The sequence below is a fragment of the Papilio xuthus genome, unplaced genomic scaffold, assembly GCF_000836235.2.
Source record: "Papilio xuthus unplaced genomic scaffold, Pxut_1.1 DF826933.1, whole genome shotgun sequence".
Taxonomy (NCBI): Eukaryota; Metazoa; Arthropoda; class Insecta; order Lepidoptera; family Papilionidae; genus Papilio; species Papilio xuthus.
The window spans coordinates 2,999,162-3,013,495 of record NW_013531716.1 but is presented as its reverse complement, the minus strand read 5'-3'; the positions used below and the strand labels follow the sequence as shown (position 1 = coordinate 3,013,495).

The 14,334-nt window shown below is 32.8% G+C and overlaps 1 protein-coding gene across 1 annotated transcript in view; it reads right to left on the bottom strand.

Annotated features, from left to right (window-relative positions):
* Positions 1 to 9,992, bottom strand: part of sev (receptor protein-tyrosine kinase sevenless) — a 31,107-nt gene extending 21,115 nt beyond the window's left edge. The window contains exons 1-2 of the mRNA XM_013317947.1: positions 9,607 to 9,992; positions 6,370 to 6,429 (exon numbers count right to left, since the gene is read on the bottom strand). Of these exons, the coding sequence (XP_013173401.1) occupies positions 6,370 to 6,429; positions 9,607 to 9,759 (213 nt within the window). The 5' untranslated portion in view covers positions 9,760 to 9,992. The remainder of the gene's footprint in view (positions 1 to 6,369; positions 6,430 to 9,606) is intronic.
* Between the last annotated feature and the right edge of the window lie 4,342 nt (positions 9,993 to 14,334).

Here is a 14,334-nt window from a genome sequence, read left to right as displayed (position 1 = left end):
GCAGCTATAAAATTTAAAGGAACTACTACGATCGTAAGCTTTTTTTATAACTATATGGATATAGAAGTAATTGTGATGAACACACAGAATTGAACACTGTTACAATTACATTGCTTTTAGTAATAATTTGAAAACATTCACTAGTTTTGATGTGCACTCAATGAAAGCTACATCTATACCCCATATCCATAATAAGTGTTGATTGGCTAATGAGCAGGCGGGCTCCGACGGCGCGGCGACATAATGACATGGCGCATACTTCAATTAGCTTTCCAATTGCTTGTTTGCGATAAAGGCGCGCGTTATCCGCCACAAGGAGAAAGTTCTCGTGTGAAAGACCTTACACAGACAGACCCTGATAATGCTGATAAAGGATCAAACGTACAGGCTTTTGTACTTGTTGGAATTCTAGAAGCTATGGTCGTCGGTCGCATAGAGATAAATATTGTCTTTGATCTTATCGTCGGTATAGAGATACATATTGAGAACTAGGTTTATTCATTTGTTTTGTTCATTTCGTACAATTTATTTATTTTATGCTTATAAAATACTATTTAATTAAGATGATCTTATTATTCTAATATGCAGCCAGTTTTAGAAAAGGTAGGATGTCAAATAAAACTGTTAAAGTACTGAAATAAATATAAGCAATAATTGTGATATCAAAATATCTCTCTTTAAACTTTAAATATGATGAAATATACATGAAGGAATAAAAACAAAACACGTAAATAATAACCGTCTCTCTGTGGAGCATTGAGAGATGAGGTCAGAGCACAACAGGCGTTCTGCGATCCTTGACAACAATGTATACACACAATGTGGGCTGCGACTGCGACTAACGGACAATTATCACAAACAAGGTCTTACATTTATACGCCATTTCAATTCAACGCCGAAATAAAGTAAACTGAAGAATGGCCAACAACATTTTGCAAATTATACGACATAATGGAGTGATATCTTAGTAATATTATAAATGCGAATGTTTAGATCGATGGATGGTTGTTTGTTTGAAGGTATCTCCAGAACGGCCCAACGGATCTTGATGAAATTAGGCATCGATGAAGAACATAGCCTGAAAGAATACATAGGCCTTTTAGTCATTTTTTTAATCCCGTGCGGACGAAGTCGCGGGGGATAGCTAGTAGTTACCAAGTCTTGCGTAAGCTAGAAAATTGTTTTTTCGGAAATATTTTGGAATTCACGAATTTTAGCGACAAATATGCAGTTTGTCTATGGTGAAAACATTTCGGATTTGGATAGGAACGAAACATAATTCCATACAGCCATTAGTTTCGTCGAAATTCTAACAGGCATTGTTTGAATATTCATATATTCTGTGTGCCAACGACCGTTCCCACAATTGTTCGTAACACATTCAGTTTTGTTTTGGTAGTTTTGCTCTACTGACTTCTTGAATAAATTACACCGATATCTGAATACGATAAATAGGGTTAATAACAATATTCCCACGTGTTAGTTTGCTTAAATCTACATTTATCCCTCTCTTTGCCTAGCTTGCATCCCACAAGATGGCGGAGTGAGCTTTCCCAATCAGTTTCTTTTACTTCGCTCTATCTGATCTACATTCTTAAGAATACTTGTTTTAAATAAAGCAAATGTTACTTACTAACATGTAATTCCAGTAAAAATAACAAATTAAAATGTTTGTAGCAAAATATAAAAAAATCTTTTATTATTGGTTCCTTTTATTTTTTCAATTGTAACTTCGCAGTTACTGTATATTTCTGAATCTCCTAATATCAGACAAATTTCAACGTTAAAACTATTTTTGTATTATTATTAATAAATGCCGGTTCATTAAATTAAGTGGAATAATTTATTAGTTTCTCACATAAATTTTAAATATAATTTAAAACGGTGTAGCGGTTTACTTCCGACAAAGCAATTGTCGAGTTCCGATGGCGGGCAACGAAGCGCGGCGTTCCTCTACTCTACACCGCCGACTCTACCCAAACGTTATGGTGCGAGACTACTATCATTTAATGACAGGTGTAACGCATCATATATTCGAAACATTAACGTTTTAATTATAAAGATAATAACATTCTTATACCCCTTTTTAAAAGTAGTATTCGATTAAGCAAGCAGAGCAAGTAAGTACTTATTTTATTGTTTAAAACACAAATCTATATTAACGTGAAGTTTAACATAACCCCCAACGACAGTGGAGATTATAAGCAATATTAAACTTCCGCTGGCCGGTCTTTGATATTAATACAAATTGAGCCTTGTAAAAATTTCGCTCCCCCATGGGTGCGCGGACTACTTATGTCGGTTGAAGGAGACTTTAACCCTAGTGTATGTTGTACAAAACGTCGGAATAAAACGAGTGAACTCTAAAATAGACAGAGGGGGGCGGCAACTAGCAGCTTCCTTCCTGCGTCCGCCCGACGGCGGCTCCCACGCCTCCCGCGCCCAAAACCCCTCAACGACCTGCCGAGCCCCACGACACGCTGGATGACCATCGGGCTTCCTAGACTTCGTGTATCCCAAAACACTTCCGATCCATCAAAGTACTTCCTAACAAACTCGCCATGTTAAAGGGAACTGGATAGAGCTGTAAATTGCTTATGGATGAGAAGAGTTTATAAATATAAATTAACAACCCCGTCAAAAAATCCTCAAATAAACGTATATTTATCGATTTTATATGTAATTTAATTATGAATGTTAAATGGCACACCGGTAGGCCTAGTACTAAGATCAAGCCGAAAACAGATGGATCTAGAGGACAAAAACTTGTTGCGCCAACTCTACGTGAATAAGATAAGGAAAGGGTGAAGAATGTAATTTTTTATTTCCTATTTAGTATGTACATTGGTTCAATTCGTTTTTAGTAAGGATGTAAACTGAAAAGTAAAATGTTGTTCCGGTTACAAAAAGTTTAACTTAAAACATTACGAGTAATATATTAACTGTTGAAGAATATTAACAGGAAACAAACGTATTTGGATAAGAAGGAACGAGGTGTCTATGAAATTAAAGCGAATGCAACCGCCACCATTGCACCTCGCCTGAAGTGGTGACTGATGGAATAAAGAACAGCTAAACAACGTTCAACGTTAGTTTACTTAAGTCTGTTTTATAAAAATAGAGTATATTTTTCGGAACACAAGCAAACAAGCATCCAATGCTATAGGTTAAGTGATTTCGTTGTATTTTTATGATAATTGTCTCTCGGTTTAATTTGAAGTGGCATTTTCGGATGAGCAAAAAGCAGGGCCCAATAAAGAATAGTCTTTCTATACCTTATTTTATCCAATTTCTACGTACGGTTTGAGAATTTATTTAACAAATTTGTTTGATACTTTGCAGGATAGTTAAAGGCGTTAAAGTTTCTGTACACATTTATCCGTAATATGCCGTTATGTAATTGCAGTGTCGTCATTTAAATATTCTTGAATATGAGAATATAATGTAAATAAAATTGACTATAATCAATATATTATGATTTACAATGGAACACAAATTGTCTGTCCAAAAGTCAAGAGAAACAACTCAATTGACCACCCCCACTTGCAAGCTGGCAGTGTCCATAATTTTGTTTTGTTTTTTTGCATGATTTTTTTAAACACACATTATCAATTATACGTTAGCAAATAATTGTAAGAGTATGACAATATTATCAACAAGTCTCTAAAAAATTGCGATTAAGATTTTATAACTTTATTTATAAAACATTAAATGATAATTTGGCGCCGTAAAATTTTATATTGTTTAGAATAGGGAAGGCAAAAAATACAAATTAAACAAGATAATAAAAATGGCACAAAAAACTGATCATTTGTAATCACTTCTTTTCTTTATCTTTGTATATTCAGTAAAGAATAATAAGATAACTAATAAAATCTTTACTTGTCCGCCATTTTTAAAAATATGGTCATACGAGTGCAGTAGCATTTTGTATGCACACAGTTTCTCCACTTAAGGGTTTTTGCGCCTGCACAGGACGCAGGGGCGTAAATTGGACCGCACAGATAATTTTGACATTAACCAGTAGTAACTGTCAAAGTTGGCGGGAAAGAGCCGTTTTATGTCAGTCTATGGTCATGAATGATGGATAACATGAACATTTTAGTGAAATTCTCTCTAACTCGTAAAATTCAAGAGGATAACGTTTTGTAGTTTATCGCGGGTTACAATAATACATGAAAATACTAATAATTGGAAATAATATCCCTTTTAGTATTTAAAGCCCAATAAAATAATACGGACTGGCAACACTAAACAAATAAATTATGTTTAATATTATTTTCGTTGCATTTTATTTTCTTCTCGTGTGTCTTTTCCTATAAAACTCTTTAATTTTTTGTTGATTTGATCTTAAAATACTATCTTTTTGCTATGGTAAGATATCATGTATCAATCTATCTGATTACAAGATCTACGACAAAAAGATACGCTGTGGTTGGGATGCCATAGAAATTCTATTTCTTAGTTTATACTACAAAAAACTACATTTTCGTCTGCAATATAAGATTACAAAATACTATACAAACTCAAAACCTGGAGTAAGTAATATGTCTCGCTCTGTTTCAATTTCAACCAGTTTCAAAGTACTAGCAAACCTGGATGACCTATTTTGATTTGTTTGGAAATAGACTTAAAATTTGAATTACCAAAGCATTATCAAACTGGTCAGTAAGTTGTTTAAAAGCTTTTTATTTTAAAAGTTTTAAGAATAAACTTTGTCTATCAACCTCCATACTATGATTACGCATATAATCTTAATGTAAGTTTTGTTGCTGTAATTTACCTGACATATTTATAATACAGTTAGTTACAAGGAAAAGGAGGTTTAAATCTTACTGTTTACTTGTATTATAAATGCGAATGTTTAGATGGATGGATGGATGTGAGAACGGCTGAACGGATCTCGATGCAATTTGGCATAATATAAAACATAGTCTGAGTGGACACATCGGCTACTAATTATGTTTTTTATTTTAATTCCGCGCGGACGATGTCGCGGGCGACCGCTAGTATTTGTGCAGTTTTCTGTTATAAAGTCTTGCAACATTGTATCCAAGATCGTTTGTGCGCTGTTAATCTCTGTTTTAATGTTATTATCGATTGTTTTAATATAGTATTCATTAAGTGGTCTATATCGCTGTAACTGGGCCATAGGTTGAGTGGTGACGCTCAGTTATCAAACGGTAATTACAAACTTTGATAATTATTTTCGACGGTAGCCTCACCGGTTATACTTTGTCATATCAAAATGTATAAGAATAATATTCCATATCGACATATCAACAACGAGTTATTTCAATTTAAAAAGCTTTCTTTCAATTGTGTTTAATTTTAACTCGTTATATATAATGTCAGTCTGTCTGTAGCCTTTTAACACTCCAAAATTAGACTGATTGTATTGACGATAGTTCATAGTGAGATAGACTTACATATTTTTAGACATTATTAGTTAGAATCCTTTAGCTTGAATGGCGCGTTTTCGTTCCAAGTCAAGTGTCAGATTGATTAGTGAGGGGACATAAACGTTGACAAAATGAGGCTAGTGTTGCGCCAGTACACCGGCACAGTGTCGGATTATCTTCCTAACTATACAAACCCAGTAAATGATAACATCCATGAATAAAAATACCATCGTAACTTTTGGAAAAAGTCTTGCATTAGTGAGCGTTTAAAAGTGTGCTGTGTGTGTTCTTCAATTTCCGTTCAATAATCGTAAACATATTGTAGAGCAATTTTCAATAAAAATAAATAATAAAAAGTACTTATCGCTTCAACAGATTTTACGATCGTGACTTGCGTATGCGTAAACTTTTAACGTTGACAACGTTTTGATAATGTTGGCTACATTAGAAAAAATATAAGCAAATGTTAAGAAATAACAATTTACTAAATCTTAGTACACTGGTTTCAATGAATTTTATGCTCTACTAGTTGTCACACGTGACTTTATCCGCGCGGAATTTGAAAAAAAATAATAATATCCTATGTGTTCTTCCAGACTATGTTCTATATTTATGCCAAATTTAATCGAGACACATTAAGTCGTTCTGGAGATACCTTCAAACAAACATCCATCCATCTAAACATGCCCATTTATAACATTAGTAAGATAATAGTTTCGAACTAGCAGTAAAATGGTCCGGTTCTGATATGGATGTACGACTTTACGAAAAAGGGAATAAGGGAATGTATTCAGACTATATTTCCTATTTATTTTGATTTTAAAAGGCTCTAACATACTCATTCTACTTCCCTTCCACTCGTTCGTAATTGTCATTTTAGTGGATATGTTTCGATTACATAACTTGTTCCTTTGCCAACTTATACTATAAAAACATTACAATTGAAGTTAAATTTATATGTACTTACTTGCTGCACACTGCAATCGGATCCGCAATTTACGTCGAAGTGGCCATCAGCGGTCCGATTCTGGAAGCAACAAAAAATATCAATCAGTAGAAGACAGGATAAGTTTTTGTATGCTTTAATATGCGGTGGAAGTTACTTTCTAGAGGTGGGAGAGGATATTACGGTGTAATCAGCGACGCACCGTGCCCTATGACTTCCGGCGAGCGCACACGCACTGGAGCGTGCCACCGATGTCGCAATCACGTAACATCATAAAAAACTACGCTTTTAAACTGGAAAATCTGATTCTATTTTTTTATTAAACGATTTGGATAAGATGACTTGATTTGATCGACTAGTTCAAAGACAATATTAAAACAGATTTTTTACTCTATGTTGCCAATGAAGTAGCATAGTACCATAAACATTAAAATTCTTTTCATTGCAATTGTCCTACATTTATATAGTTAATAGCTATCAAGCATTCTGCCACTGCTACTTTTGTACTGTTCCCCCCAAATCCTTGTAACAAAAACAACTGTATGAGCTCTATTAATGTTAATTATACTATGGGATGAATATATGCAAAAATACAGTCTACTAATAACGTAACATTACGACTGAAATTGAAATCTTGTTTGAAGTGTTTGAGCTTAAAGTATTATTCTAATACCAAGCACAATTTTTACGCATAACTTTGGTTCGATTAATTTTCTAGATCCTTTCTAATGTGTGGTTCTACTAGGTAAGTGACAGATAAATTATGTTAAACTGTTAATTCACATAATATCAGTTTCATCGTGACGGTATCTCGTTGGATACTTTTTGCGAGCGTGCGACCGGAACCCGCCAGCTCTATGGCCTCACCTCCGAAACACGATACCTGCAACCTGTGGTCACGTTTTGGGGACTTTTTTCACAGAAAAATAACAACCAACCCAACATGATTGTGATAATACTATAAATTTATACTATGATACGTTTAATTTTATGTTTTTCTTGGCTAGAGACAGGAAAACGAAAGTTTTTACTTTTTATCTATGGTTCAATTTAAGTTGAATTTAACTAAGTGTTGCTCACGACTACGACTAGTAGCATATGTGCTTCCATCTTGCGTTCTACATCCATGTTAAATTTGATCGAGATGCGTCGAGCCCTTCTTGAGATACCTTCTAACAAACATCCATCCGTCCGTCCATCCATCCGTCCATCCATTCAAACATTCACATTTTTAATATTAATAAGAAGATTTCCATGTAATTAACTTATCGCAGATTTTAAAGCACATTTGGATATTATAATTGAACATTCATTAATACTAGGTTCCTATTACCTTGATAGAATTAGAGATGACAATATTTCCAAAAGTAAAAAGTAAAGATGCGGATTAAGTGGTTATAAATGCGAGGGACGAAGTTGTAGAAACATTTGGTCTATATTTAGCACTGTTGTCGATTACAGCGGCCGGCTAATTGCCGACAATTAGATGTGCGTTGAACTTGCGCCTGCAAACAAGACGTGCATGCGATTGACACGCGGCCCCGCTAATACCATTCACTTATCAATAACACTCGTATAATCTACTAGAAAATCGTCTCAGTCTAAGCTTTGCTATGATGTTAATAACAAACCTAAGCGTTGAATAGCCTTATGTTGTCTATGGATAGAAAAGCTTTTAAGTTAGTGAAAGTAATTTTAAAATCTGTTAAGTTTTTTCCTCAGGAAGATATCTTTCTTTTTACTATTCTATTTCTATGTTGTTATTGTCATTATGTGTGTTTACGCTCTTTCCGTAACACATCAATTTCGATATATAAGTAACTATGTATTTTTAGTTCTTCGTACTGTTCAGCTTCTATTTATGTAGGTACTTCTCTTTCCATATACCAATTATCTTTTCTCTATATTTATAGGTCTGAAGTAATATAAATAATAGTGACATATTATAATATATTAAGATAATTGAAGTTATAAACATTTTTGTTGTGATTATTGATTGTTTTGTTATTGTATTCTATAACCTCGTTTATTTAATTACTGCATATTTATATTTACTGCTGTCATATCTACTGAGTGTACTAATATTATAAATGCGAATGTTTGGATGGATGGATGAATGTCTGCTGGAAGGTATCTGTAGAACGGCATGCATGGATCTTTATGAAATTTGGCATTAATGAATATAGTCTGGAAGAACACATAGGCAACTATTTAAGTTTTCTTTTTAATTGCACGGATAGAGTCGCGGGCGACAGTTAGTCTCACTTATTTATATTATAAATGCTAATGTTTAGATGGACGAAAGAATGTCTGATGGAAGTTATCTGTAGAACGGCTACATGGATCCTAATGAAATTTGGTGTAGATGTAGAATATAGTCTATAAGAACAGATGTGTTACGTATTAAGTTTTTATTACCGTGAAAGGAGTCGCGGGCAACAGTTAGTTTGTGAAATTTCCTCCGATCCCATGTAATTTTAATATATTTCATGCAATGTTGCGGTGTCTTTTGCCAAAATATATATTTACACATATTTTCTTATCTCAATTTTTTCGACACATAGAGAGAATGAGGGAAGCTACTATGTTTAGTATAAATCGGCAGTAGAAACCGACGAACATTAGATGTAAACGTTAAAATAGTTCCAAGTTGTGCTACGATTGTGATTGTGGGCCTACTCGCTGCTGCCGAGCTCGTTTCCTACTTAAAGCATTGAATTAATTTTAATTCATCCGTTTTGTTGGTTTATCACCGAGTTAAACTAAAATTCCTCGCGTTAATTAGATTACGTTCGGAAAATTAACTTCACTTAGTAACCTTTTTGACTTTAATCAGTCCCTTTAGAGTTAAAATATTATCGTAGGGTAATTTAAAAAAGGCGATTAAAATTATTTGTATGAATTGCAATATTATTAAAATGTGTTCTACATAAGTAAGCAAAATTTATGTGAATATTGTGTCTGGAGAGATGTTCAAATGTAAACAATCTGTTATTGTCAATATTAACTTTATTAGCTATTTTGAAATAATATACAATGTTGCTACATATTGTTTTTTGTTAAGTTAACGTAGATACTAGTAGCAAAGTTATTTAATTGGAACTAAGTTAACTAAATTGAATTTCCCAGTAATATAACAGATGAACTTTTATCAAATGAACTCCTATGTACAAGACATCAATTAAGTATTATTTTGTTTATAAATTATGAATACAAATCGTAATTTATGAATAATAAGTATTTTATATAAATGCAAACCTGGAAGGGACATTTTTCATTGCATCGAGCAACGGCTTCCGCTCCAAATTTCTCGGTGATGGAACTATAATCGCAGGCAATTGGCCAAGCGGACAAAGCCAATCCGAGCAACGACAACACTAGCCATTTGTGCCAATTCAGCGGCAGGCTCATTGTGCCCAATGCTCGCAGCTCGCTGTCGGGCCCACTCGCGCACCGTCACGATACAACTATCATCATATCAAATTCACAATAAGACAGCGTAATATTTAATTTACAAATTTTCTAGGTTATAATATTTATTATTTTCCCGAACTGTCAAAATTTTGAGCGAAGTTTACGCGCGCGTAGATCATAACGTTCGTAATAGGCGCGTATACGCACGTTGTTGTGCGCGCACGCATCGAATGTCAATCGCGTACTGAATGCAAGCGGTCTGCGGGCACCCGGTCCCGGTCTCGCCGTGCTACGCCTCTACGCGGCTACGCTCATTTACACCTTACCTGTTCATTGTAACGATTACGATAATCATGTAATTTTAATTTAAAAACTGCAATCTACTTATTGGATATATGAATCCTACTTATTGGATAAATTTGGAAATATTAAATTTTTAGTATATTTAATATCTGTGGGTTAGTTAAGAAAATAAGCTTAAAATTTAACTTTTTTGAAAAAAATCTGATTCAATGTGTATATTGTTTAACCAAAAAATCTTGCACTCCCATCCTTCAAACTCCGTAAAGAACTATAAATTAAATAAAATTAAAATCTACTAAGTTTTATGAACCATTGATTTTTGTCAATCAGTTAACCCTATGACCCGTGCGTGTATATCAGAGACAAGGCCAGCGCCGGCGACGTATCTTGAGGCAAACTTCAATTAATTTAACTAGTCATTTGTACTGTGGTCAACTTCCCACGCTGAAGCTACACATTCCATGCCACAAACTATTTATATTACTGATTTCATTTTTACCATGCCATATGAAATCTATGTCTATACAAATCGATATTTCGCAAACATGATGTTACTTACGTTACTTGTCGTTATTTACGTTACTTATAAAGAAAAACCAGTTATTATTCGATTCATCACACGGCAGAAGTCGGGGCATACCGTTAGTATTATGTAAAATTCTAGTTTTAGCTAACTAAAATATTAACCTAACTAAAAGAAAAAACATACTTACATAAAAATTGTGTGAAAAATGTTTCGGCAAATTAAATGCTTTCAGCTTACATTTGAACGACATCTAGTTGTCATCATAAGTAACTACATAGATTAAACGAAAAGCTATCTACTTCAAATATTTACTCAAATTATTGGAAATTACAAAGTTGTACAACTAAAACTCATTTACCTAAACAACGCAGGTGTAACACTAAATTCTTCCCTTAAAATTAAATGTTGACAAATCTTCAAACATTTTTATTTCAAAGCGCCATCTTGTGGGTCCTTTTTAAAAGAACCAAATTTGCAACTTAATCTGTAAGTAACGACCTCCAGTAGATGTCGCTACTAGAAATAGAATAAACAAAAATCGACAACGTGTTTCTTTTATTAAAAATGCCTCCATTGACCTTTATCTGTAAAACTTGTAATAATGTTATAGAGATTAATATATTATCTAGCTTCGATCAATAATCAATATAAGTTTAATTGAAATGGCAAATCAAGTTGTTGCAACAATAACATAAACTATTCACAGAAAACTTATTGAAAAGCAGATTTTTTATTGTATATTCGGCCAGTTTTAAAAGAAAAATGTATAAATTATTGTCACCAACGTTTTCATAAGACGCTTACTTGTATACAAAATAACTCGTATATTCACTCCATTTTTGTTTGTTATTTGTACATTTCCTTATTTTAAAGCACTATTTCGACTTTGTTGCCATTTATTTATCATATTCATTCTCTTTCCTGCACGAGATCCTCAACAGGTTTTCCGTTTGACATTTGTATGAATGAGATTTATATGTAATTTAAATGTATTTATGTTAATGTAGTAGAATTTCCAGTCACATAGAATGGGATATAATAAAATAAGTATAATATGAAACTCTAATTGTAGCAATTAAAAGATTTTCATATTTGCCAATCAATCTATAAATAATAAATAACCTATAAACATTCCGCGCGCTAAATCTTTCGCTGATCCGCGGCTATAATTATTTGTATCTACGCTCAGAGACGCTCAGTATCCAAATTAAATAAAGACGTCATTCAATATTTTGATGGAAAGTGCCGCGGCTAAGACGTCTATCTATCACTGCGTACATTACACTACGTAGGTGTTAGGGACACCATGCTTTAAATATAATATAGATAAATAATAAATTACAGCTAGATATCAAATAGATATAGGGCGAGAGAAAACTATGACATGTATAATATACTCGTATGACGTATAATCTCGAAGATAAGAATGAAGTTAAATTCCGAACTACCAACTTTACAAAGAAAAGTCTAAACTTTTACTTTGTCAGGTTACTTAGCTTCTTATTTCATAGTAGTTATGATTGACATAATCCCTTACTCCATTCAAGTTAAAAAGCTAGTGTTAGTTCATAAAATAAGATCTTTAGATCTTTTACTACAAATCCTAAATGAACAACATTCTATTTCTTCAAAAAAATATGAACGTAGTTTAAAAAATAAATTATAATAACATGTTAAGAATAAATGAAATAATTGAAGAGACACGTCTTATTCAATGACTTGCTCGAATGCTTATATTCTAAAGTAATGGAACATTTTATTTTGTTATGCAAATTATTGAGCACTTCGCGAACGTCCTCGTTTTTTTTGCTTGAAAACGTGGTATCACTAATGACAGCACATTAACTTTATCAGTTATGTCGCATATACTAACATACTAACAACGCAAACATATTGTATTAGAGTAATCTTCATCGTTGTAAAACATATAATTAAAATGATTATCCTACGTCAAACGATAGGACGTTTCCTTTATCAATTACTGGCTGCAGCCCGTGACTTCGTCCACGTAAAATTAAAAAAAAAAACTACGTAGGTAACCCATACTCTATGCCCAGATTGTTATTCCAAATTTCATCACGATCAGTTCAGACGTTATGTTGCAACAAACATCGATTCTGCCAAACTTACGCATTTATATTATTTTATCAATGCTCATAATGGTCATTGGCAGAAAAGGGGATTCACATGTAAGTAAATTATGGCATAATAAATATGTATAAATACATTATATCGAGACTCAAACAATGCATCGTATTGTGTCATATACTTACAGCGATAAAAAAAACAATTTGTTCACTAACATTGTTAGAAAAAAAAACTATATAAAAAAAACAACAAGCTTGTCAACAGCAATTTATAACTTCATTTAGATAACTTTTGGGTTCCTAATTATGTAACAATATTTTCAAAAGACTTTCGACGTGTTAATTTCTTTTCCAAGACATGTATTTTTAATCTATGTTTATAAATACTTTCAAAGTATTATTTCGCGGTAATGTACCTTACGTGTACAATCTCGAAAAGGTATGTTGAGGAAAATATTTTGCTATATCTAAGTGCCTACTATCTATTATTTTAAACTTTAATAGTGGTAGCACATTGTTCGAAATTCAAATGTAATTCGTAATTAAAGCATTTTTTTTAATTAAAATTTATGCATTTCGTCTCCATATTACCTTTATCTATGTCGATTTTTATGTTTATCCGTTCGTATGTACAATATTCTTTTAAAAAAAATTACAAATATTACTAATATTATAAATGCGAATGTTTAGGTATCTACGGAACGGATCAACGGATCTTAATTAAATTTGCCACAGATGTAGAACATAGTCTGGAAGAACATATAGGGTATTAAGTTTTGTATTTTAATTCCGCGCGGAAGAGTCGCCGGCGATAGCTAGTTAGTAATATAATATTCTGTAACTTTACCTGTCAATAAATAAGCGCCATATAATCACATGACACATTCTTCATTTAAAAAAAACGAGGCAGAATTCTTATCCCTGAGATTCCAATGAAATACAGAAACTATTGTCATCTCTGTCTTGTCAAAGGGAATGAGAAGGATGTCAACATGTAATTCGATACAATGCCGTCGACCGCAGAACACTTTTGCGGTTTATAAAGCCGTCGTCTACTCATACTTGATATTGTAAATTCAACTAAAATGTTTAGCTAGTCATAACTAAGTGTAACAAAATAATAATTTAACTTAAACTTTTCTAATCTATTAACTTTTAACTACGCTTTAAATCATTTTGACTTGGAGGCATTTTTTTACCCAAACATAAGTGGGAAGCCTTAGTATTAATTGTTCATTTATGGTGTATACAGACTTAAGAAAGAAGTAGACACGATAAACATAATGCCACAAAGCGTAAGAATTTTATTTAATTAATATGCAAGTTTTGTCTCAGTAATTACAACCCTAATATATAGTATCATCTATTACCACTTTATAAAATATATGTAGTTGTTAAACCATAAATATATTTAGATAGTTAGCGCAAATATAACTGTTTATTGCCGTACAATAAATTATACTGGCGATTTGTTTTATACCAGTAAGTTATAATATTACGAAGACAACTATGATAATATCGGAACGCTTTGTTAATAAATTGGTTCCTTACATAAATTTATTTAATTACTGGCAGTTGCACGCAACTTCGCACGAAATTAAAAAAAAAAGCTAGTAATAAATATTGTCTATGCGTCACACAGGGATAGTATAGATT